This window comes from Balaenoptera musculus, chromosome 6, assembly GCF_009873245.2.
Source record: "Balaenoptera musculus isolate JJ_BM4_2016_0621 chromosome 6, mBalMus1.pri.v3, whole genome shotgun sequence".
NCBI lineage: Eukaryota > Metazoa > Chordata > Mammalia > Artiodactyla > Balaenopteridae > Balaenoptera > Balaenoptera musculus.
This window is the reverse complement of record NC_045790.1, coordinates 83,497,474-83,522,643: the sequence shown is the minus strand read 5'-3', so window position 1 is coordinate 83,522,643 and position 25,170 is coordinate 83,497,474. Positions and strand designations below refer to the sequence as shown.

Sequence of the window (25,170 nt, the reverse complement as noted above, 5' to 3'; positions counted from 1 at the left end):
TCCAGCATTAATTGTGTTAGAGAGCCATTTAACAAAGATTTCAATAATGTCATAATGTTAACCTCATCAGCAAGTGAACATCACAATTGACATCTCATTAAAATTGGTATTTGAGGAATGTGTGCGGGCAAGTGTTTGGTTAGGTATGAGGTCTGAAAAACCTGAACTTAAAAAGCCTTGAAGAAATTAATACCACCTTGCACAACATTACATCTGAGAATCAGCACTTGCAGCTTTCAGTATCACTGAAGTTAAAATATAGAAACAGATTTAAAATGGAATCAGACCCAAGGCTATTTTTTTCTACTGTGAAACCTAAATATCATCCGTCACACTGAATAACTGTATTAATTTGAATTTCTTGGCTTTGTATAATTGTCTTTATATTTAATTTGCAGACTTGGTTTATAGTTGTCAATGAGCCAAAGACAAAGATTTTATATCTACTTTCATGTCTATACAACTACTATGAAAAATACATTTGTATTTTTCTTTTAAAAGGGGTCATTACATTATGGCAAGTTTGAGAAAGTCAGTGCTAAAAAAGGGCTTCTCTTAACAAGAGTCTTTCAATAAGAAGAACAGGTCTCTAGATAAATATAAACATCATATAACACAATGCTTAACCAGGTACGGGTTTATTTCTTGAGGGAATTAAAAAATTTGATTGCAGTACTCTAAATCAGTCTTAATTAAATATAAAGTTGCTGTTAAATGTGTATGATATAGTAATATAGTTTAGGGAAAAAACAAAACAGAAATTTAAAAATTCCCATGAATTCATGAGCTTTAATTCCCATTATTTAAAAATCCAAATTTATTTCATTAATAGATCTGACCCCTAGCTACCTCCCTTTTATTAAACTAGGTTATTGTTTTGTTTTTTTAATTTTTAAATCCATGTACAGGGCAAAACTTCTATCTAAAAAAAAGTATACAAGATGTCTTCTTCCCACCCCAGAGCCCAAGTTTCCCCTCCTCCACAGCACCCTTTTAACACCAGCCCATCAACTGGGCTCTTTCATTTCATTCTGCAATTTTTCATTGAGCATCTCTATATGCCAGGTGCTATGTAGGCTGTGGGGTGTAAGGTATCTGGACTTAAGGAGTTCACTAGGGTGAATGAGTAAGGCATTAAACGGATCATTCAAATCCAGAGTCCTGAGCAGGCTGATCAGAGTGCTTCAAATATGCTGAGGTATAAGAAAAATCAAGAAAAGCTTTGCAGGATATTCAAGTCAGAACTGGAGAATATGTAAATTTGCCAGATAGATGAAGGTAGGGAAGCTGTTTTGACAGGGTTTTCTTCCTCAGCGGCAAGATTTCATCCTCGTGACTAGTATCTCAAGTGTTAATAAGATCATCAAATTTAAATAACTATTCAATATGCTAACCACAATGGTTTCATTTCATCAGCAAAATGAATATAATACCTTCCTGACCTATTTCATTATCTCATTGAGATTATCAAATGAGATACATTAACATATTCTGAAACTAATATAAATTATGTGAACATACAGAATTATCACATATAATACATAGCATTGTTCCAAACATGATTTTTATCTGTAGGCCACCAAAGAAACACCTATTCCCAAATGTAGTGCCTAAATTCCACTGTGGAATCCTGGACTGACAGAACCACACAAAACCTTGAAAATTATCTAGTTCTAATGCAGTTCTACCATTTTATTAATGAAGAAACCAAAATTTAGGAGTACAAAATGACTTGTAACAATATTCTACCCAGCCTAAGGTGGATGTGAGTAAATTATCATCATGAACCTGAATAAGTATATGTGGTTCTTTTCTATGTGGTATCCATATGTGAAGTAACTCAAACTTTTCAATAGCACAGCTTCCTGTTGACTTTTCTGCTTGATTGCAAAGGTAAGAACTAAACTCCCTGTTTAGTGCCTTTCTCCTACCTTGGCCACCTTTTGCTTCTGTGCCCCAATCTCTACTAGTAGCCACAGCTTCCTCAATTCTAAGATGCACATTTTCCCACACTTAAACATTTTGGAAATCTGCACTCGTGTTACAATCAAGGTCGAACAGAAACACAAAACTCTAGCCTCTAGACAGAAAGGTAAGACATGATGTACTTGTTACAACCTATGCATGTGCAAACTTGCCTATGCATGGAAGGTATTACTCAGTTAATCATCACTTTAACTATTTGCACTGGTAGCTCTCCTGCAACTAAAATTTAACTTAAGCTTGATCCCTATTAAAATGTATTCACAGGGGCTTCCCTGGTGGTGCAGTGGTTGAGAGTCTGCCTGCCGGTGCAGGGGACGCGGGTTCGGGCCCTGGTCTGGGAGGATCCCACATGCCATGGAGCAACTGGGCCTGTGAGCCACAATTACTGAGCCTGCGCGTCTGAAGCCTGCGCTCTGCAACAGGAGAGGCCGTGATAGTGAGAGGCCCGCGCACCGCGATGAAGAGTGGCCCCCACTTGCCGCAACTGGAGAAAGCCCTCGCACAGAAACGAAGACCCAACACAGCCATAAATAAATAAAATTTTTAAAAAAATGTATTCACAAAGATTTCTCTGTGATTCAGCACTGCAATGAAAAGTTACTGTGTTCACAGAAAACTGTCAGTCCCAGGCCAGGAATACAATTATTAGCAGTAGGAATTTCCAAATATTGCAGAATAGGTCATAGAATTGTCGAGTTTGAAGATGTTGGTGTGACATGAAGGACTGTCAGAAACCAAACATCTAGCTGTCAAGGGAAGTGGCAAGAGTAAAAAGAGCGGTTATCATTTTCACTATATTCTAGTATCAGAGGGCTAAATTCCAAGTTGAGATTCTGGCTCTTGGTCCCATCTGTAAAGGAAATTTCCATGATTCCTTCATTTCAGTGTATCCAGCGGTCACATATCAAGGCACTATTACTTCTACCTAATACCAGGGCTACCAAGGGTTGATTCACAAGCCCTTATAGCTGACAACTGAGAGGTAGACAGCCTGTGAATAGTATATGGAACAGGCATTTCTATGAGCCTTGTTGATGAAATAAAAATTAGTACCAGAAACTTTGTCTTCCCAGGCCTAAAGTGACTGTCTATACAACTTACCCTTCTTTTTAGGCATACCCTTCAATACTCTCTCCTTTTTCAACCCTTGTTATTTGGTCTCTCTATCCTTCCATCACCCATCTTCCCCCATCAAGAACTAGACTGAAACATCTCATTGAAATTCACTAGTGATGCCCTTTTGATTGAATTCATTCTTTTCTAAATATTTTAGGACATGAGACACACTGACAACCTTCTGTCTCAGTCACATGACACTGCGCCCACCAGCACACTCAGCCCTTTGCTGCAGCTCACATCTATCTCTAAACTCCCCGTTCCTTGCACTTGTGCTCCAAACTCCTTTTCTAACTGCCTTCCAGGGCGTACTTTGGCTTACCTGTTAGTGCAAAGTCAACACATTCAAAACCAAATAAGCATTATTCCTCCAAGAGTGGTATCTGTGATAAAAAAAAAGGCCCCTGGAAGGATTCAGAGGTTTTTTTCTTGCTAAGACATAAGACAGATCAGCAGCTAAAAAGGAACAGGAGGATGAAGACTGCTCTCACCAGACACTGGATTCCAATCTTTTCACCACTCTGACTTTGCTGGTAATGACACTTCTTTCCCTTACCCTGTCTATTACAGCACAGTTATTCTTTACAGCACAGTCAGTATCTCCAAATATAACAAATACACACCAACAGACAGGTAAAGGAACTAACACGCACAATGCCTTTTATTCAGTCTGCTTAGCTAGCTTAAAAGCAGAAGATCACGCCATTGCTGGCAAAGGCAAAGGCAAAAGTTCAAAGTTAAATCCTTTCCAGTACTAATGTCAATTTACCATCTAGTCTACTGGTCTACTCGAGCTTCTCTGAGTAAACCACCTTTCTCTCTTCTCTCCACTCCCATCTCAAGGAGGCCTATCCTCTCCTCTTCTCCCTCTTCCAAGTCTAGGGAACCGCATAGGTTCTCTTCCTCTTTTTAAAATATGCTGCATATCTCTATAAACAAGGCTAAAACCCTTGTCCACAACTCCCTCTAGCCTACTGCTAAGGGCTTTGTTCCTCAAAGGATTCAGTGGTTCTTCTTAACTCCACACCCTCTGGGTTGCTCTGCAGCAGTAATGTCAACGTGAGCTTATCAAAATAACGGCACCAAACATTGTGAAAGTAATCTCTCCTTTAGTCTGGATAACATTTCACTCCTAAATGTTGGGCTTCAAAACAAAAACCTGACTTATCCAAACATTTCTTCAGATAAATTCCATTTACTTCTGTCACATTTAAAGCACTTAAGAAGAATCATTTATGTAATTCAACAAACGAATGAGGGCACTTTGAAATTCTCAATCACTTGGTTTTCACAATACCTCCATTTTCTAGTCTCCAAAGCTCCACAGAATTAGCTGATATAATGTTAACTGTTATCAGAGAAAAGCACACTACGAAAAGGCTGCCTAAATGGCAAGATGAGATTTAATAGGGGCAATTACTACAAAGGCCTTCACTTAGGTTCAAAATAAACTGCAGAAGTGCAGGATAATTGCTTAGTAGATTTGGGGAATCTGTTTAAGAACAGATTTAAAAAGAGTCAACAACATTTACTGTTAACTGTAGCCATGGTGATGGGGGAGACAGAGGGAGAACTGGGCACAAAATCCCACAAATATCCAATACAACAACTAATCAGTAAGTGTTACTTGAATATCAATCTGCCATGTAAATGAGTCAGAGAATCAAAGAATTAATTCAGCAAAGTTTGATCTGAAAGATACCATAGCTGTGAAGACAATCTCATTTTATAGATGTAGCAACTGAGTCAATTTATCTTACTCCAATACTAAATCAAATCATGAGGTCAGCAAGTGGTAAATTTTGTTTCATAAAGAATCATTTCCTAACTACAGCTCCTCCCTACAATGGAATTGGCTGCTCAGAAGGTTATGACTTCCCTGTCATTAGAGATATTTAAGCAGAGGCTTAATGACCAATAGCCAGAGTTCATGAAGTAGGGATCTTCTGTAACAAATGAAAAGTTAGTCCAAAACTCAACAATCCTTTAAATAGTAAGATTCTATTATTTTACAAGTTACATCAAATATTAAATATCCACGTTTTCATTTTTTGACCTAGTTCAACTTAACATCTTCAAGGTACAATAACTACAGCAGTGCACCTCATTTTATAATAGTTTATTCTTTTTCCTCCATTAAACTATGAACTGCTTCAGGTCAGGAACTAGTTTAATGCTTTAAGCATCTCCGCATCCCTAGATCCTGGCACACAGGAGAGATCCAGTATGTGTTTCTTAAAAAAACATCCAAGGAATATCTCTTTAGTATGTGACTGGTTGCTACTAGCAGGGTCCTCAATAAAATGGCCAAGCAAGCAAATTTTCTCTTTTACCCCTTACTACCTTCATTTTTGAAATCTTTTCCCCAATTCTCAGTGCTCTCCTTTCAACTGTCCAAAATTCCCATGTACGTACCTCTCAAGTCCATTTGATGTAAAATATCCCATTGCCCAGAATAACTTCTCTCATCATATAAATGGAGGACAACCCAACACTTTCAAAATTACAAATGAACATACCCTCTGACCCAGAAGGAATATAGCTTATAGATAAACTTGTACATGTGTAAAGTGGCTTACATATACTTACATAACAGGTTATTAATTTCCTAATCAGTTATACTAGACTGTAATTTTTCCTATGCATCTATCAATAGAACTGGTAAAATAATGGTACCACTATGAAATGGAAGATCATATAGCCACACACACACACACAAAAATATGATGTTTTCTATGTACTAATGTAGACCGACCTGAAGATATATTAAGTGAAAATCCACATAGTGCACAACACTGTATTTGTTTTTTTAATATAAATTTTATTTTTTTTAATTGGAGTATAATTGCTTTACAATGTCGTGTTAGTTTCTGCTGTACAGTGAAGTGAATCAGCTATATGTATACATTTATTCCCTCCCTCTTGGACCTCCCTCCCACACAACCCCATCCCACCCATCTAGGTCATCACAGAGATAGTAACATTTGTGCTAGAAAAAGGAAGGAAGGAAGGAAGTAGGAATGGAGGGAGGGAGGAAAATGCATACATATATTGGCTTGCAAATATTACAAAGTATCTCCCTGGAAGGATATAAAAGAAACAGGTAACACTGACTTCCAAGGAAGGGAACTGGGTACCCAGAAGATAGGAGTGGAAGGAGACTCTTCACTATAAACCCATTTGCACTTTTTGAATTTTGAAAAATGTGACTGTATTATGTCTATTCAAAGTTATAAAAAATGTTTAATATGCCCCTCTGTGCTCCATCCCTCTTCCCTATCTTGTCTTCAAAACTCCAACTCAGGATATTTAACCCTAAGGAGTACAGTCACTTCATGTCAATTTCAAACTGTTCTTTCTGGAAAATAATTTGCAAAGATATAGTAAGAGCCTTTAAAAAGTCTATATCTTTTAATTCATTAATTCTACTTCCTAAAATTTAGTCTAAGGAAACAATAGATGATAGCAAAGATATAAGCACACAGATGTTTGTTACAGCATTTTATGGTTGAAAACAACCTATATGAGTGACAACAGGGCAATGACAGAATAAATTATGACACAATTGTAAGTGGTACACTATATAGCCGTTAAAGCTGATACTTTATAGAAGTATGTTTAAGGACAAAGGAATGATCGTACTATTAAAGCTATATACAAAGTGATTATAATTCCATTCCTATCAGGTGATCTTCTTGTTTTTGTTCCACTGCAATGAGTAGAGGCGGTATGTAAATATACAGAGCAGATGTGTGCACTCTGCCTCACCCTAGCCCATGAAAAAAATGGACAAACTTGTATTTATGATGGTGAGTGCTAAAAAATAAATAAATGAATTTCTTATTTTCCCCAATCTAAACACACTATTATACAGTTTCTCATTGGATTCTATGCTGACTAGTGGGTATTACAAGAGAACAGTAGTTCATTTCATTCTTTCATGAAATTCAGAGACCAAAAAAACAAACAACAAACAAACAAGTTCGAGTCCTATCTCTGCCAATCAGCCTCTAAGTAATTCTGAGGAAGCTGCTTAACTTTTGGAGCCTGTTTCCTAAATGTATAACAATAGCATTCTCAGAAGGTTTGAGGGTTAAATGAGATAACAGAACATTTAGTAACAGTGCCTAGCACATAATAAAATGCTCAAAAATTCATTTATGCACTCATTCAACAAGTATTTTTAACACCTACGATGTGCCAGTTCCTGTTCTAGATGCTGGACAGAGAATCAAAACAAACCTTTATACAGCTCTAGGAGGCAACACTGACACAATATAATGTAAACATGCGCACGTACAGCACTGAGCGAGCATTCATGGTAGCTATTTCTCTCTCCATTCACAAATATCCACACAGAGTTTTTCAGCAATGTGACTGCTTGAACAGGGTTAACCCAAGAACTTCACTCTTGTAGCATGTGAGAGATACCTACGGGGAAGTATGTTTTCAGTTCCAACCCAAATTAACAAAGTGTTGGGACACATCCAGTATACACATTTATATGTAATACCCCCAAATGATAAAGAATCGTAATTCATTAACCATAAAATGTTCACGCTGGAAGGCAACTGATAATTACCTGATCCTAACCCTTTATTTTATAGATGAGTAAAGAGGAGTGCCCTAAGAGTTATACCAATGTAATCTAGATTTACTCGAAAAGCACAAAAAGAAAAAAAGGATTATTAGATAATCTAGGGTGATCTCCCCCAAGCAGAACAAGACAAAGGATTCAACCCTTTCCCTCTGGAAAGCAAGAGTGGCTGTAGGAGACACTGTGAGTTGGTTGCATAGATACCAAGATATGGTGATGAACCTAAATGAACGTAGCATATCATTCTGGACTAGGGGAATGAGGTATGAAACAGAACTGTGGTAAGAGAAGGAAGTGGTAACCACCCACCAGCTGCCTTTGAATTAAGAGCAGAGGAGAGTTACACCTCGGCCAGCAAACAGCAAAAGACCTACTAGAGCCATAGTTGAAGATATGAGGCGAAGGCCTGTATAGTTAGTAATTTTAGAAGCAGAGAATAAGGCCTGAACACACACCTTTTACTAGAAAAGAACATTGTGTTGTCACCTGTGAAGGAAGAAAGAACACACCTCTAGGAAGACAGATGATTAGGATGAGACTCCTACTCTCAAGGAGCTCACAGTGTAATGTGGAGAACAAACATGCAACTGATAAAGGGTAATATGGACAAAGTGCAGAGGCAGCACAGAAATGGGAGACTTATCTCAAAGATGACATCTCAACTGAGGCTTATGGAAGGCTAAAAAAGGAAAGGAGGTCATTCAAGGGCGGTGATATACAAAGATATTGTATGTAGACTCAGGAATAAGAGAATTAGGCAGTTTAGGAAAATGTGAATAGATCATATAAACAAAAATACGGATAAAATTCAACACCTATTCAAGATAAAGCAAAGTCACTATACAAAGAAGTTATCGCCTTTTCTTAAACCAGCAACAAATAGAAAACACAAATTATAAAATATTATCATTCACAAAAGCATCCCCCAAAATCAAATATCTAGGAATAAATCTAACAAACAACATGTAAGACCTTTACAGTGAAAGCTTCAAAACAATACTTGATAGACATTATGAAAAATATAAAATAAAATGTATTTATCTATAAATGGAGAAACATGCCAGCCTCCTCACTGGATGGTTCAATACTGTAAAAATGTCAATATTCTGCAAAGTGATCTGTACATTCAACAGAATCAAATCAAAATCCTACAGGTTGGGTTGTGTGTATCATGTGTGTGTGTGTGTGTGTGTGTGTGTGTGAACTGACAAGGTGATTCTAAAATTTATGTGGAAAAACATCCCAAGAACAGTCAAAGCAATCTTCAAAAACAATGCTTTTGGAAAACCTAACTACTAGATATCAAGACCCATTATAACATTATAATACTAAGACAGTGTGGTATTGGCACAATGGCAAATAGACCAATGAAATAGAATAGAGATTCCAGAAACAGACACTCACATATACAACTACTTGATTTATAGTACAGGTGACAACACAGTGTGCTAGGAAAAGGAAGGCATTACCAACAAATAGTACTGGGTCAACTGGGCATACATATTTTTAAAATGAAAAAAAAAAAAAAATCTCATACCATAATCAAAAATCAACTCCAAATGGACTGTGCATCTCAAAGTGAAAGGTAAAACAAGAAGCCTTTTAGATGAAAACACAGAAAAACATTTTCAAGACATTGAATCCAGAAATATTAATCAAATAGCATTCAAAAAGCACTAACCTTAAAGAGAAAAAGACTGAAATTGGACTACATTAAAATACATTACAGTTCAACAAAAAGACACCATTCTCCTTTGCCATTTTTCTATTCATGTCTTTCTGTTTTAGATTTACCAAATATTTGTCTATTTTAATAATGTGTTTACAAAGAACTGATTTGGGGTTCTATGTATCATATCTGTTTTTCTTAATTTTTTTCTAAATCCTTATTTTCTTTGTATTTACTTGGTCTATAGCTTGATTTTGAATCTTCTTACTTTCAGATTTTCCTTTGGGTACTCCTTCAGCAAAACTCCCACTAAGTTTGATATGCTCTTGTTCATTTCTAAATGGCTTGTAATTTACAATTGTAACTTCTTCTTTAACCTGAGGATTATTTAGAAGAATAATCTTACATTTCCAAGTAGATACATTTTTTATTTTGTTTTTTTTTTTTTTTGGCTGTTGTTAATTTTTAATCTGACCTTTCTTTGTAGACTTCCAAATCATCAATTTCCTGGAAAACTGCAGAATTATTTTGCAAAATTATAATTCATGATTATGAAATTGGAATACATTATTTATTATTCTGTTATTCAAGCACTGCTTTCTTAATCTACAAACAGTGAAATTATCAATGTCTTCTTGTATTTTTAACAATTCTGGCCTTACATATTGACAATATTTTATTAGTTGCATAAAGATTCATGACATGTCTTAAGAGATGGTACCTCTTATCAAAATAAAATATTAATACATCTCTTTCTTCCCTTTAATGCTTTTGTAGTTTGAATTTTGTCAGGTATGAATCTTATCATACCTACTTTTTTTGGGGTCAGATTTGCCTTTTTCTATTCCACTCTTTCAACCTTTGATGTCACTTTAAGTGTCTCTTGAAAAACTTTGTTAGATTGCAGGCCTCTGTGTCTATATTAATCCTATCTAAGAATCTGTCTTTTCAACAGGGGAATTCAATCCTTCATATTTACTAAGCATTCATGGACTTATAACTGCCATATATTTACCATTAATTTTTTTTTATTTATTTAATAAATTTATTTATTTATTTATTTTTGGCTGTGTTGGGTCTTCGTTTCTGTGTGAGGGCTTTCTCCAGTTCTGGCAAGCGGGGGCCACTCTTCATCGCGGCGCGCGGGCCTCTCACTGCCGCGGCCTCTCCCATTGCGGAGCACAGGCTCCAGACGCGCAGGCTCAGTAGATGTGCCTCACGGGCCCAGCCGCTCTGCGGCATGTGGGATCTTCCCAGACCAGGGCTCGAACCCATGTGCCCGGCATTGGCAGGCAGATTCTCAACCACTGCGCCACTAGGGAAGCCCCACCATTAATTTTTTTAACTTAGATTTATTTTGATCAAAGCTGTACATGTACAGAGTTTAAGGCGTCAAATAGTTCTACAAGATTGTTACAAAAAAAAAAAGGTAACAACTCCTGAACAATCAACCCTTCCTATTTCCCGCTCCACAGAAGCAATCACATTTTCTACTCTTAATTGAGTCTCTTGGTATTTAGCTTTATGTAATTCCCACCCCTTTGCAAAACAAAGGAAAAAATAACAGAATTTAGCCAAAAGAGAGATGATAGATACTGTTAGAAATCTGAGACTTGGTGAACCACAACTTACACAGGCTATAACCTTCTTGCCTTCCCTAGTCTGAAATGGTCATCTCCCTTGTCAAATAAAATTTCAAAGAAAGCAGTTCAATTCTAGTTACAGTCTCCTAGAGAAAGAAACCTGAACTAAACCAAGCAAGGACAGAAAAGCCCACTCAAAATGAGAGGCTTTTATAATAGTTATATTGTTACAATATTTCTAACCTTTGAATCCATGGCCTCCCTTGGGGCATGAGGATGCAAGCAGCTAGTGTTGTCTGAACTCCTTTGAGGAACACTTACCCTTTTAAGACTAAACTATGTGTATATAAAAACTAGAGCTTGGGGATGTACTGTAATCAACCTAAAAGTTTTCAGACCTCAAAATCTAGGCGTCCCAAGACTTAGCATTAGGAATTCAGCTTTCAAATTACTAGTACCATTTTGGTTACTGAAGAAGGCCTCTAGCAGGGGGTTGGTTAGAGTCTGCTAAGGCTTGATGTTACTTATCCTTTGGAGAATAGAAGATACAGCACAGAATTATGTTGTACAGAATTATGCAGCATGTGTATATGGCGGCACAGAGTTATGTCTATACTCTGTTAATATTAACTTACTAACTATAAGTTAATAGTTATTAGGCCCTAGCAATGGTTTATAATGGTTCATAGGTGATTATACTCATTTGCTCCATGAGACTTTTTTTCCCTGTTCCAGGATCTCTAAGCTAAATTAGATGCAAGGACCCAATTGCTTAGAGCAGCTATTTCCTTAGGGCATACCATCTGTTTGCAATGCACAGCTAATTCTGAGTCTGCTGACCCTTGAAGAGTATCCCCTAAGGTTTCTGCCTGACTCCTAAAACCCCATTTATTGAAACTCCCTCCTTCGCCTTCTCCCATCATATGGCAAGGGTAGGCTGGATCTGACAAAACTTAAGTGATATATGAGAAAGGGTGGAAAGGCCCCAGCTAAAAGAATATTTATGTGGCCATGTTTTTGTTTTTGTTTTGTTTTTAAAGGATAAGGTGGAAGAAACAATTGTGATCTTAGGGAGAAAGATTATATAAGAACAGAAATACTCAAGATTATAAATGCATTAAAAATAAGAAGGAAAAGAACAAAAGTAAAATTTACCATGGAAAGGGAGAAAGCAAAACAATAGAAAGAAAAAAAATAGAGCCTTTGTTCATAGGAAAGTCATCTATAGTGCTAATTGTGTTAATTGGCTTGTTTGTTGGTGAGTAGGGAATTCCAAATCTGCAATGCACAACTATCACTTGTAATTTAAAAAAAGGATAGAGAAAAGAAAGAAAAGGACAGGAAAACTTGAAACAGACCTGTGGTTCTCAATCCCTGGAGACTGTCAAGGAAAGGGCCTAGAATGTGCATGCCAGAGGGCTCTGGACCCCCGGTTGTTTTATTTCCTTTGGCTGTAGCAAGTACCGCTGGTTGGTCTGTGTTCAGAGAAATCAGTAATAGAAACATATCTGGGGTGAGGAGATGGTATAGATTTTTTTTAGTCCCCCCCCCAACATTATATTATGAACGTTTTCAAACTTTCAGAAAAATTGACAGAAATGTGAACACCTCTATAGCCACCATTTAAATTCCATAACTGCTACTATTTTGCTATATTGATTTTATCATTATTTATCCATCTATGCATCCATCTGTTAAGGGTCTGATTTGATAGTATTTAAAGAAATCTTCCACAAAGTTAGGCGATTTTTAAGAAATCATTCTCCCTAATGGAGGCTTGAGTCAGAAAAGGGATGCTAAATAAAATTGTGAGGAGGCAGTTGGATTCCTGTTCAGTCATTAGCTGAATTATCATCCTGAAATTATCCTGCTTATCCTGAAATACCACGTAATGTCTGAGCTTCAGTTTCCTCACTTATAAAGTTAGACAAAATGATAATCATGGTCTCATGGTCCTTTCTAGTCTAAAAATTCTATGATTCTATAAAAAACAATTTTCTTAATAACTATCATTTACTCCATGTTTTCTATGTGCCAGGAAGTATGCTCCAAGTTTAGGAGCATAAACTCATTTAATCTTCACAGGTTCCTTAAAATTTCTGAGATACCACAATCATGAAAACTGTCACCTGTTTTAGCAGCATGTGGCCAGCCTGACCTATTTCCAGTTGCGCTTCCTCTCCACATGCTCAGTGCTCTTTACTAGCACCAACTATACACTTCTCTGGTGGAACCAGCTGGAACTAGCAATCAGAAATTAGCTTTCCTCATTGAGAAACAAGAGCAAACTCTAGCCCCTGGTCTGTAATTTTTTCCCCAAATGTGAAATGAGATAAAATAGCTAAAACTACTTTAACTTGTTTATTTTGGTAAAATAATTACATATAATTATTGTTGAAGGAAATCTACAATACACAATCTTGGTGTTTTTATTCAAATCTGTTGTACACTGAATAACAAAATTAAAATGTCAGTTTTTCAATTGGAGAAAGGACTCAAATCAATAGCCATGTGCTAAACAAAGAGACTCAATTAGAACACATTATAGTTTGGTTTGGGAATGAATACATCAAGAAAAAAAAAAAGCCCCATACACATATTGTGTTTGTATGTGTGTGTGTGTGTGTGTGTGTGTGTGAGAGAGACAGAGAGAGAGAGCGGGGGACAGAGAGAGAGAGAGGGAGGGAGGGAGTAAGAGTTTGTGTGTTTGTATAAATGAAAAGCCACCGTTACTGCTTTTATCTCTATATTCCTCTTCAGGTTTATCTCCTCTATGTTCAGTGCTCCCAAATATGTATATTAGTCCTTATTTCTAGTAAAAAAAAAAAAAAAATTTGTCTTTGCTTTTTTCCATGGGAGCTATTTGTTATTTCCATACATATTTAAAGATCTTATATTGTAGAAATGTAACAGGATGCCTGCACAAGGTGTCCTAGAACTATAAATATACACTATTATGCAATCAGTGAGGTTCACACCTCGGAAATCTAGATGGAATGGTTATCCTGAAGCAAGTGAACAAAAATAAGGAGGTTCAGCCTGTTGATTAGAACAAGGAAACACTGGAACAGGCCTAAAGTAACTCTGCAACTGCAGAATACGCAAGGCAAGTGAATTCACTCAAGTCATGGAGAGTGATAAACCCCAATTCTTCACTTTTTTCCCAATGCCCCTTATACAAAGCTTCTATAATAGATTCTGCTCAAGAGCAGGGAGAAACTTGTTTTCCCCAGTGAAATAAGCATGTCTCTAACCAAAGAATGTCCTTTATGGTAACATACGTGGGTATCTTTTATATGAATATTGGGTTACTATACAACCAACATATATAGGGCCACGCTCTCTAGGTAAGTGCAGTCTCTCCTCAAGGAAGTCATCATTCCCATAATTCATCACCCAGAAAGGAGGCAGCTCTTCAAACAGGAAACCCAAGCAAAGACACTCTCTGGACCTTGCTGAGTTGGGACTGTGGGAAAAGAGGTAGATGTGGCTCAGTTCACTTGGTGGCAGTACTCACTCTGTCTGCCAAACGGAGACAGGCCAAAAGATAAGGACCTGAAGACAGAGTCTTTGTAAACCAGAATGAATAGTTTTATGTTGCTTTCTATCCATAGCTTTTAGGATAGCTTGATTTAAACATTCCAGCCTTATATCAGCTGTTGCACTGGCATTAAGGTAAAACTAGTGTGTCCTTAAGAGTAGAGAATAAAAATGGTAGCAGCAGCACTAAACTGAATCCTCAAACATATTAAAGAGGAAGGCTGAGAACAAGAATCAGGGCTGCCAGGTCCTGGAACTCTTTTAACACTTGGAGATTCTCCCTGCATTGTCGCCTTCGTGTTTGGGGGCTCCATTTTATTAAGGAAGGTGGCAGCCTCCTCATGTGTTCTCAACAACAGGCAATGAGATCTATGCAAACTCTCAGGTTCCCTTATTGCCCTCAATCCTAGAAAACTCAAAGCTAATTATTGTGCTCAACTACTAAAGCTTTCCTCAGGTAAAAGTTATAGTTAATTTTTCTCTTTCTTTTCCTCTTTTACTTGTTGGTTGTTATCTTTCTGATCACTAGTTTTGGTCTTACTGCATATATTTTTATTTCAAGCGTCCTAAATTCTTTTATAGAAAACGGCCAGAGGACAAGCCAAGCACTGAATAAATTTTTCCCATACAATAAGATAAAGTTATAAAACAGTGCTCACCTTGAAGCCATGAATGCTAGGGAAGTCGAGAGCCTGTATGCTGGCTAAAAACAGTGAGCAAGGAAGCCTGGACTACACCTGTAAGTAAAGAATTCTGGGGTAGAAGAAGAGCTTGGAGATAATCAATTCCATCCTCTCACCTAATGCAAGAAATGTGTTCTACAACTTCTTGGACAGAAGGTTATCTCTGCCTCCCACCTCTGTCTGAATATTTCCAGTGACAGGGAACATAGCACCTTATAATGTTCCACTTCATGACAGCTCCCATTGATAGAAAGTCCTTTCTTACATTGAGTGAAATCTGCCTCTCAGTCTACCAATTAATCATAGTTCATTACACAGACATGTATTTCCTCTTCCAAAAGGCATTCCTTCACTTATTTAAATGTATAAGTCTCATTTATTGAATATCTATCAGTATCAGGCTATGTGCTAGGTACTCTATAAACACTACTATTGATACATATTATCTTCACAATCATCATTGAAGTTAGGTGTTATCCTCCTGCGAAAAGTGAGTCCCAGAGAGACACACTGATTAGAATCTAATGCCAGACAAATATGTGGGGGCTCTTATACCTGTTCCCATAAAGATTTTATTACATTTCTGGCAACCAAGTCACATGATTTAAACGCCTTCAAAATTGGAAAGAAAACAAATAAGTTAGATCAATCCAAAGAGAAAAATAAAGATGGTCTAGAGATACGTACAACTGCACCAGTGTTTAGTTCACGGAGAAAAACAGTAGCATGAAAAGCGTTTAACAATATTGCCATCCGGAAGCTCCAAGAGACAGCAAAGGTAACACCTATTAACATCACAACCATGACGTGAAGCCAGTGGAGTAAAAGCAGGCTTCAAACAAGAAACTCCCTCTCTTGTACCTCAGCCAGGAACCAGAGCAGATTCCCAGGAAGTCAGTCATATTACTGCAGAGAAAGCAGCATAGCCTAAAGGCCAATTTCAGTAGAACCAGAAGTTCACAAACGATTCTGAATATATACTTCTTTGGATTGGGGGTGGGGGGGGTGGGTAACAAAACATGGACCTGCAACCAGGAGCGAAGAATGTAACAGTGAATTGAGCAAGGCTCCACATCTAAGCTAGGAATTCAGGATCAAAATAAATACTCCACTTAAGGTGGTTTGGGGGGCATGAGAATCCAAAAGAATGGGGTGGAAGGAAATGCTGATAATCATTTCTCTGCCTAACGTCCTCTCCCATTCCAACCATGTTCCAGTCTTATATTGTTGCTGCCTACTGAACCATTTCACTTGCCTATCCTACTTTCACCTCAAACTCAACATGCTCAAATCAGAATTCATTTCCCTTCAATCTTTCTCTCACCAAATTCCTTACTAGTTAAAGGCATTATCTCGGTATAAAAATCCTGGAGTCATTCTTTTTTTATTTCATGGAGTCCTTCTTAATTTTTTTACTCCACCTTTTTACAGTTAAGAGCTACTGCCATTCAACAAATATTTACTGAGTGCCTACGATGCACCAGGCACTTTCTTTGCACTCTAGATACACTGATGAACAAAACAAAGATATACACTTTCATGAAGCTTATATCCTAGTAGTTAGAGGGAAACAATAAACATAGTAAATAAGTAAATATGATAAGTAAATACAGTATTTCAGAAGGTAGTGTTAAAAAAAGAAAAAGCAAAGCAAGATAATGACAATTACAAAAAGGGTGGTCAGGGTAAGGCTCTTTGAGAAAAAGGTGACATGTGAGCAAAGACACAGAAGAGGTGAGGGAGGAAGCCAAGAGCCTGCACGCAAGGCAACAGCCATGCAAAGGCCCTACTGCCAGCTCCTATTTCTTTAAAATGTCACAGAGCCACCCTTTCACTCCATTCCCAAGGCCATCATACCTACTCCAAAAACTCCTAGGTAGCCACCCTGCTCCATTTCCTCTGTGGTGCAGTTAAACATTCTTTTTCCTGATTTTCAAGGCTCATAATTCTCTGAGCCCACCCTCTACATCATGAACTTCCATTCCTCCCCTTAAAATTCTTGAAACTTAGCACGCTCCTTCTTCACTCACATCATCCTCCCCTACCTAGGAGTACTTTCCCTCTGCCCCTCATCCTCTCTAAACCCTACCTATTCTGCAAGGCACAAGATCAAGTCCTATCACCTCTAGAGAGCAGTCCCTGTTGCTATTACTGTATTCATATTTCCCCAGCATCATACTCCTTGAAAGCAAGTGTGCGTCTTTTTCTATACCTCCCACTGAGTTGACCATTACTAAATATTTGCTAAGATTAAATGAGCTATTTCTACTACAAGCCAGAGCTCTGCCATCTTAAAAACATATTTATTAGCTTTGATAAACTATTGAGACAGAATGATTAAAGAATGATTATATTATACAAAAAAATGCAAAGGGGACAGAATAAGCCAAAATGTTAACGATGGACAATGATAGCTTTTTTCTCTTCTCTGATTCAAATTTTCGGCCTGTGTGCCTATGTTAATTTGAGAAGCAAAGAGTTTGCTATGAATATAAATAAATCAACACAAATAGTGAGGGATCAACCATCATTAGAATCATTGGAGAGACTCAAATTACCTAAAAATATAATGTCAAAGAAAGACTGCAAGCATCTGAGTAAGCTGTAGTTGCAAAGAGGCAAACTGTAATAAAGACAAGCTGAAGCATAGTCTCATGGTGAAGGAAAGGAAGGAAGGAAAGAAGGGAGGGAGGGAGGGAGGGAGGAAGGAAGGAAGGAAGAAAATCTTCCTGACAAAATGACCATTATAAGATATTTACTGTGTATGAAAGCAGCGTGATGCAGAGGAAAGAGTACACACTCTGCAAAGGTTAAACACAGGCTCCACCATTCATTAACATCATGACCTCAGTTTCCTGGTCTGTAAAATGGAAACACAGAAGCTCTTCTATTTACAAACTTTCATAGGAACAAACTAAGTTCCAATCTGAGCAAAATCCTGACAACTCTGCCTACCCAGGCTGATGGAGTTAATGGTAATGCACAATCATTTGAGTCTCAGTGGCTGGACTACTGTTAGTCACTATCTGTTCCATCTGAAGGAGTGTCTTCCTTTTACAAATGTATTTATGATTAAAATATGAATGACAAAATATTAACATCTTTAGATAATGTTTAAGAGAGCTGAAAAGAATCCTGGGTTAAAACCAATGTTATCAAAATCTACAGTTATCTCCTGGGCACTGGTCACTGGACCTGGGAACAAACGGACTTAAAAAGAGTCTTTTGGAAATTAACTGGTACAAAAGTAAGAAGCTTTTGTACTATTACACAACTATCATCCAAGGTTGGTTATGCGAATTAAATGAGACAAGGCAGGTAGAATTCCTAGCACATTCTTAAATATATTCCTTTCAGATTGATAAAATGGTGCAAGGACCACTGAACCTTCACAGAAATGTCAAAGCAACCTGTGTGTATATGCTGCAAGTCATAATATTTTTGTTATAAATCATTCTGTATAATGTATACTGCTCTCAGATTGCCAAAATGAGGGAGCAGCTTTACAAAAGGCCAGATCTGATCTATAAAATTGTACCCATAAAACCAATCAGACTTGCTCCACTAGTGTTTGAGAAAGTGTCTAAGGCAAAAAGCCTACAAGTCAATCAATCGTTAAGTTCACATCTAAAAAGGGTAACCATAAGAAACTTACTTGTAGTATTTGGACTAAAACTGTACAGCTAAACCTGGATCTAATTCAGAGTAGCAGCAAATCTTAATGTTTATGGAAGCTGCTTAGATTTGATATTGAGAAAATTACATTAAGTAATGCATTAAATATTATCCTAAGTATTGCAGTTAGGCTGGGTCAAGACAGACTATAAATTTTGAGGAGATTCCAAAAGTTTTCTTGAGCCAGTTCTATGGAACAAGACATGAAAATTCCTGAGAAACATGCCAGCATCTGCTGTCAGTTCCAGAATCAGGAAGCGAAGATGTGACCCAATCACATGGTACCAAACCAGGGTCCATCTGTTCAGAAAAAGTTGCATTATGCAAGCCATGACCAAGAAAAAACAGCAAAAGGCATGAGGTTTTTTGACATGTGCAGGGGATTCTGTGGTTTGAAAAGATATGTTCTCATATCAAAAGGGCCATCCATAGGATACTGGCATTTTCAAAACCCACTTCATTAGACATGAACGTATCTGATACAATACAACTGTACTAAAGAATAGTATTGAGTTCAGGCAACTGTTTCAATTAGGCCTAGGAGAAGCTGTCAACAAAAGTCTTCACAGGAGCATCCTTCCCCACAGGAACAAGATTTATCTCCTTCTTCATTATTTTGAACATGTCAGTTCCCCATTTAATTTTTTTTTAATTAATTAATTTATTTATTCATTTATTTATTTTTGGCTGCGTTGGGTCTTTGTTGCTACACAAGGGCTTTGTCTGGTTGCGGTGAGCGGGGGCTACCCTTCGTTGCAGTGCGAGGGCTTCTCATTGAGGTGGCTTCTCTTGTTGCGGAGCACAGGCTCTAGGCGCATGGGCTTCAGTAGTTGTGGCTCACGGGCTCTAGAGCGCAGGCTCAGTAGTTGTGGCGCACGGGCTTAGTTGCTCCACGGCATGTGGGATCCTCCCAGACCAGGGCTCAAACCCGTGTCCCCTGCATTGGCAGGCGGATTCTTAACCCCTGCACCACCAGGGAAGTCCCTCCTCATTTAATTTCAACAACAAAGCAGATCATCTAAAATTCTAAACCTAACCATGTGCTACAAGGCCTTTCAATTACATCCCACTTCAATTAAACCAAAATTTCTTCCAAACTACTATAAGCCTACTTTTCTCAATCAATAAGCACTACACCAGGCCCTTTTTTTCAGCAGTATAAAAAAGGTACTGACCTTCTCTTGAGGACTTTATAACCTATAATTATTCCCCCTCCCTCCCACTTTCAGAACTCACTTTTCTTAAGCTCTGTGAAATTCAAGGTAACTTGACTTAGGTAAGTCACTCCATTAACTCTGTTCCTCCCCCCTCCAAATCCTTCACATTTTAAACTGCCATATAGGACACAAGATCTAGAATCAGAAAAATCAAAGTTCCTGTCCTGGTTCTGCCCAACCCTGAGAAATTCACCTAACCTCTAGAGTTATGCTTTTCTATCTGTAAACTCAGTGATTTATGACTTTCAACATTTGAATGCCTAGCCCTGGTGGGCATCCCATTATATTATACTCTCCCTTACTCATCCCACTTAGATTACCTTTCTGTTTCCAGTCACATATTAGAGAATTTTTAGAATTTGGGAAAAAATAATAGTGGTTAATATATCCAAACCCCACATTTCAGAATAAGGAAATTAACTCTATAAAGAGTAACTTGCCAGCCAGACAATAGAAGCTTTTGCTTCCTGCCCTAGGGGAGCTGGGGGACACAGCTTACAAAGAGAGAGCTTAACACTCATCAAATCCCCCTCTCTGCCCAACTGAATTCTAGCCACCCTTCAAAGTCAGTTTAAGTCCTAAAGTGTCCAGGAAGCCTCCCCCAGTCACTTCAGTCGAGAATACTCACTTCCCTCTTTGAATACTGATGCCTCTCTGCAGGGGTGATATTAAAAGTATTAACAACTAGCACCCCAGTGGTACCAACCAATCAGAAAGGATGTCTAACCAATCAAAACACACGTGGCCCAGTGGGAATTGCTGGTTGAACATCAGCCCTCCTATTAATAACAATACAAAATAGCAACCTCAAACGCCAATACAATTTTCTCATTTGATCTTCACAATCTCATAAACTGGACAAAGTAGGTATCATCCCCATTTTCTACATATCTAGAAGTTGGGACTAATAACCAAATCTAATAACCAACTGCTTCTTTTACCACATCACATGACTTTTCCTGATTGTACACAGAATTCTCAATTAATATTGTATAAACTGTACTTACATATAACAGTATAAACACTAAAGGAATACTCAAGTCAAACAGAATTAATTTAAACAATAAGCATTTAAGTGGAACAGAATATAAAACATAGTGCTAGGTTCTGAGACCATAAAAGAAATAAAAGGCATGATCCTTGCCCTCTGGGTACTTATAACATGTTGGAGAGTATTTGTAAGTAACAGTGCAACATGGTAGAAATAGACAACACAAAGTGTACGTTCTATACAGTTCAGGGAAACACAGACTAAAGCAGTATAGGAAATCAGGACTGAGAACTTCTCTCCTCACACGCCCAAAAGGGGCAAAATTAAATATGTAGTGAAAAGGCTGAAAAGTCAGGAGTGGGTGGAAAAATAGAAAACGCTGGAATCGAGGGTATGCAGTAGTGGGATGTGAGATCTCTGGTTGGATACACAGAGATGGCCCTAATCATAAGCCTCAAGTACTGCTCTAAGCACTGAATACAAATGGGAAATCTCGTAAACCCTTTGTGGGGATGGCTGAGGAAGATTAGCTTGGCAGCAGCCTATAAAAAAGCCTAGGTGAGAGAAACTCTGGAAAGCAAATGGATTTGAGGGATAACAGGCAGGACTAAACTGATGGCTGCATATGAAGTAAGGACAAAACATTCAAGAGGCATCAATGTAAAGAAGAGTTGGGTTTTAGGCATGTTTTGAAAGAAAAAGTTACGAAATGGCAGAAAGGAAGCATTCTCACACAGGATATGTATGTATACATAGTGGTACTAAACTGTGTACCACGGACAAGGAACCAATTTCCCTAGAGAAATCTATGTTGGAGAGAGCAGAAGCTGGGCAGAGAAATACAAAACTGATACCCAGACAATAAGGAACAACTGCAAACTCTTAAAAAGGAAGTCAAATTATAAATTTTAAAAAGCATTTGCGCTTCTTCAGAATATATGAAAGGATGAATGGAAACATCAACATAATGAAGGAGAACAGGCAGACCAGTTGAGGTAGTCTAGACTTAAGCATAATAATAATAGCTCCTGGATCGGCTTTGTATTGTAGGCATGCCAGGGTAGTCTGTAAGCTCCTCCAGGGCATGGACTGAGCAATACTCTGTACATCTATTAAGTCCAATACTGATGCTTGAATACACGAACACTTTGTGTGCTAAGCTAGGTGGAAAAGAGTGAACTATGCTACTTGAGTTAATAGTGGTGTGGAAATGTTACTTATGCTTGATGCATAACTATATGGATTCTCCCACCTGTCCACACGTTTATCTTGTCCCCCTTCTCAGGCCAATGTCAAAAATCCATTGTTTCCTCTAATGTAGGCCCAGTGTGAAGGGACTCCAAGAATGTACTAGGAGTGGTTAGGGTTCGGCACTTCCACTGCAGGGGGCACGGGTTCGATCCCTGGTTGGGGAATTTAGATACTACTGCGCGGCGGAGCCAAAAAAAAAAAAAAAGAATGTACTAGGAGTCAGAAAGAAGCCAACCTGTTTTTCTAATTGTGAGGACAAAAATCTAAAAGTGAATAATAAAGATCACTCATTAGAGGACTAAAAAAGAAAAATGGGCTATGCCAGACAGTGAGGTGTATATATTAAGGTGTATAGGTTTTGGAAACTCTGAACCCTCAGTGTACTAACTCCAGCTCTTGGTAATTGAGTACTTACCCTCTCCACACCTTAGTTTTCTCATCTATAAAATGGGGCAAATGCCACATAGCCCTAAGGGTTTAGTTGTGAGGATTAGATAATGTACTTTGGTGTACTTCATGCATCTACATCATAGTAAGCTCTTAAAAGACAGTAGCTATTAATAATAATTGGCACCCTAAGTCTTGAATTTTTTGTTTTAAAAACATTTGGTGTTCAATTACAGACACAGAAACGTACTTTCACTTTATCTTAGTTGCTTACACTAAGGCTCTATATTTCAGTTTCTAGTACTATAACTTGGATGCTAACAAAGTTTTTCCCTTCTCCTTCCGCGGGGTAGGTGACGACCACATACCCCATCCTAATTTAATATTTTGGAAAACGCAGCAAACACTCCCTCGAAAACCAGCTACACAGACGACTGATTCAAACTACTGTCACTCAAAAAATGGAACATCTCTAGCGATGTTCCTTCGAGGAAATAAAAGCGTTTGATCAATTCAGAGTCATTTCCATTCAAACATTCCAAACCCCCGCAGAGTGAGCAAACGTTCAAGTTTCTACTACGAAAACAATCTGTAGCCTTCTGGTTACTGGATTCACTTCAACACTTCCCCAGAAGCACGAAAGAAGAAGCACTCCGCACATGTTAGTGCCTCCTTGTCCTCACACAAAGCTTCACAGTAGCTCCCCTTCCAAAGCCACCCCTGGCTGGAGAAGCGGCCCCTCTCGGCGGGGTCAGGCCGGCGCCAAAGGCCAGGGCGGCCCTGCTGACCCGGGGGTCTCTGCCACACATTCCCCCCTCCCACTGCTAGGGGAGGCCCTGGAGGCTCAGAGCTCACACCCCGCCCTGGAAGCCTCCTCGGACCCCAACCCCTCCCGGGCCCCCGGAGCCTGGAGCACCTACTCGTTCGGGGTGCGGTGCCCGGGACAACGCCACACAGCGCCCCGCAGGGAATGGGGAGCAGCCCCAGCTCTGCCGGTCCCGGCCAGCCCCACACCCTCCGGCCGTCGGCCCGCGCCCACTCGCTCCCCAAAGGGCAGCCCCCGACCCCGGACGGCTTCGCCCGACGCCACTTCCCCCGGAGAGCGGGCAGCCGGGGCGGCCGCGGGCTGCCGGGCAAGTCCACCCGCGCTCCGACCCACGCCCTAGCCCCGCCTCCGCTCCCCGCCCGCGGCTAGCGTGGCGGCGGCCCGAGCAGGAAAGCCCGGCCCCGGCCCAGGCGCCGCCACCTGCGCCCCCGGCCCCGCGCCATGTTTGAGAAAGAGAAGGAGCGAGCCAGAGGCCGGGCCCGGTCCGCGCGCCCCGAAGCCGCATGCCAGTCCCGCCGCGCCGCCGCTCACCCGTCACCTCCGGGACCAGCGTTGCCGCCGCCGCCAGTACGAGGAGGAGCAGCCGGGGACGCGGAGCAGCGGCCGCCGCCTCCATGGTCCCGCCGCCACCGCCTGTGGCCCGGCCCGGCCCGGCAGCCGCTTCTCCTCAGCAAGCCTCGCCTCGCCCCACCTCCCCCGCCGCCGCGGCGGCCTCGCTTCGGCCCTTTGTAACTGCTCCGGGGCTGCGCGTCCATTGGCTGCCGGGCTCCCGCCGGCCCCGCCTCCCCGTCGTCTGCAAACAGCCGAGCGGGCCCCAACCCAGAGCCCCGCCTACGGGCCCTCTGGGCAGCCAGTCCAGAGCCGCGGGCGCCTGGCCGCTGGCCACGCCCCCAGACTCCCCGCTTGGGGGGACACGCCAGACGCCTGCAGTTGTGGAAGCCGCTGGGAGTTCGGAGAAGGCCCGGTGGGAAGGGTCTAGCCAGCGCCGGTACAGCCTTGCCTCCAGCCACCGAGGGCACTGGGTTGTGTCTGGGACGATGGGTGTGTCTGGGTGTGAGTCGCTTTAGGAAAAAGGCTGTGGCTGCTCGACGCTCTTTTCTTCTAGCCTCTTTACTTCTCCCCTAAGATCTGGTACTGAGCCTGATTCCCATTCACAGCCCTGCACCATCAGTACCCCACACATTCACCCAGATCCTTAAGTCCTTCAAGCAGGCTTCAACTTCCACTCCCCAGATCCTCGCCTCAACTTTCAACGCCCCCCGCCCCAAGATCCTACCTCAGTGCCTTTCAGATATGACCCAGTCTCCTGTTTCCTCCCACTGTCAGCGTCCACCCCCAAACCTAGATACCCCCCAAAAAAAAATTCTGAAAAAAGTCTCCAAATCCTGGCCTCAGACCTCAGATCCCGAGCTCAGACACACCCCCGAACTGCCTCCCGCCCCTCTCCGGAACTCAGAGCAGAGCCAGACTGGACTCCAAACCACACTCCTTTCCTCCTGTCCCTTCCTGATCCAGGTGGGAAAGGGAAGATTCCCACCCCCCAAAGGAGAGGGATTCCCCCTTCTTAGCACGCAGCATCCCGAGGGCGGAGGAGGAGCAGTCATTACTCTGAGCCGCCTTTGACACGCCTGCACAATAATTCTGAGGTG

General features: G+C 40.1%; 1 protein-coding gene across 3 annotated transcripts in view; it reads right to left on the bottom strand.

Moving 5' to 3' along the window:
• TGFBR1 (transforming growth factor beta receptor 1) overlaps positions 1 to 24,228 on the bottom strand; it is a 69,283-nt gene extending 45,055 nt beyond the window's left edge. For all 3 annotated transcript variants that reach the window (XM_036855563.1, XM_036855565.1, XM_036855564.1), the window contains exon 1: positions 24,053 to 24,228. In XM_036855563.1, coding sequence (XP_036711458.1) covers positions 24,053 to 24,137 — 85 coding nt within the window. In that variant the 5' untranslated portion in view covers positions 24,138 to 24,228. The remainder of the gene's footprint in view (positions 1 to 24,052) is intronic.
• Between the last annotated feature and the right edge of the window lie 942 nt (positions 24,229 to 25,170).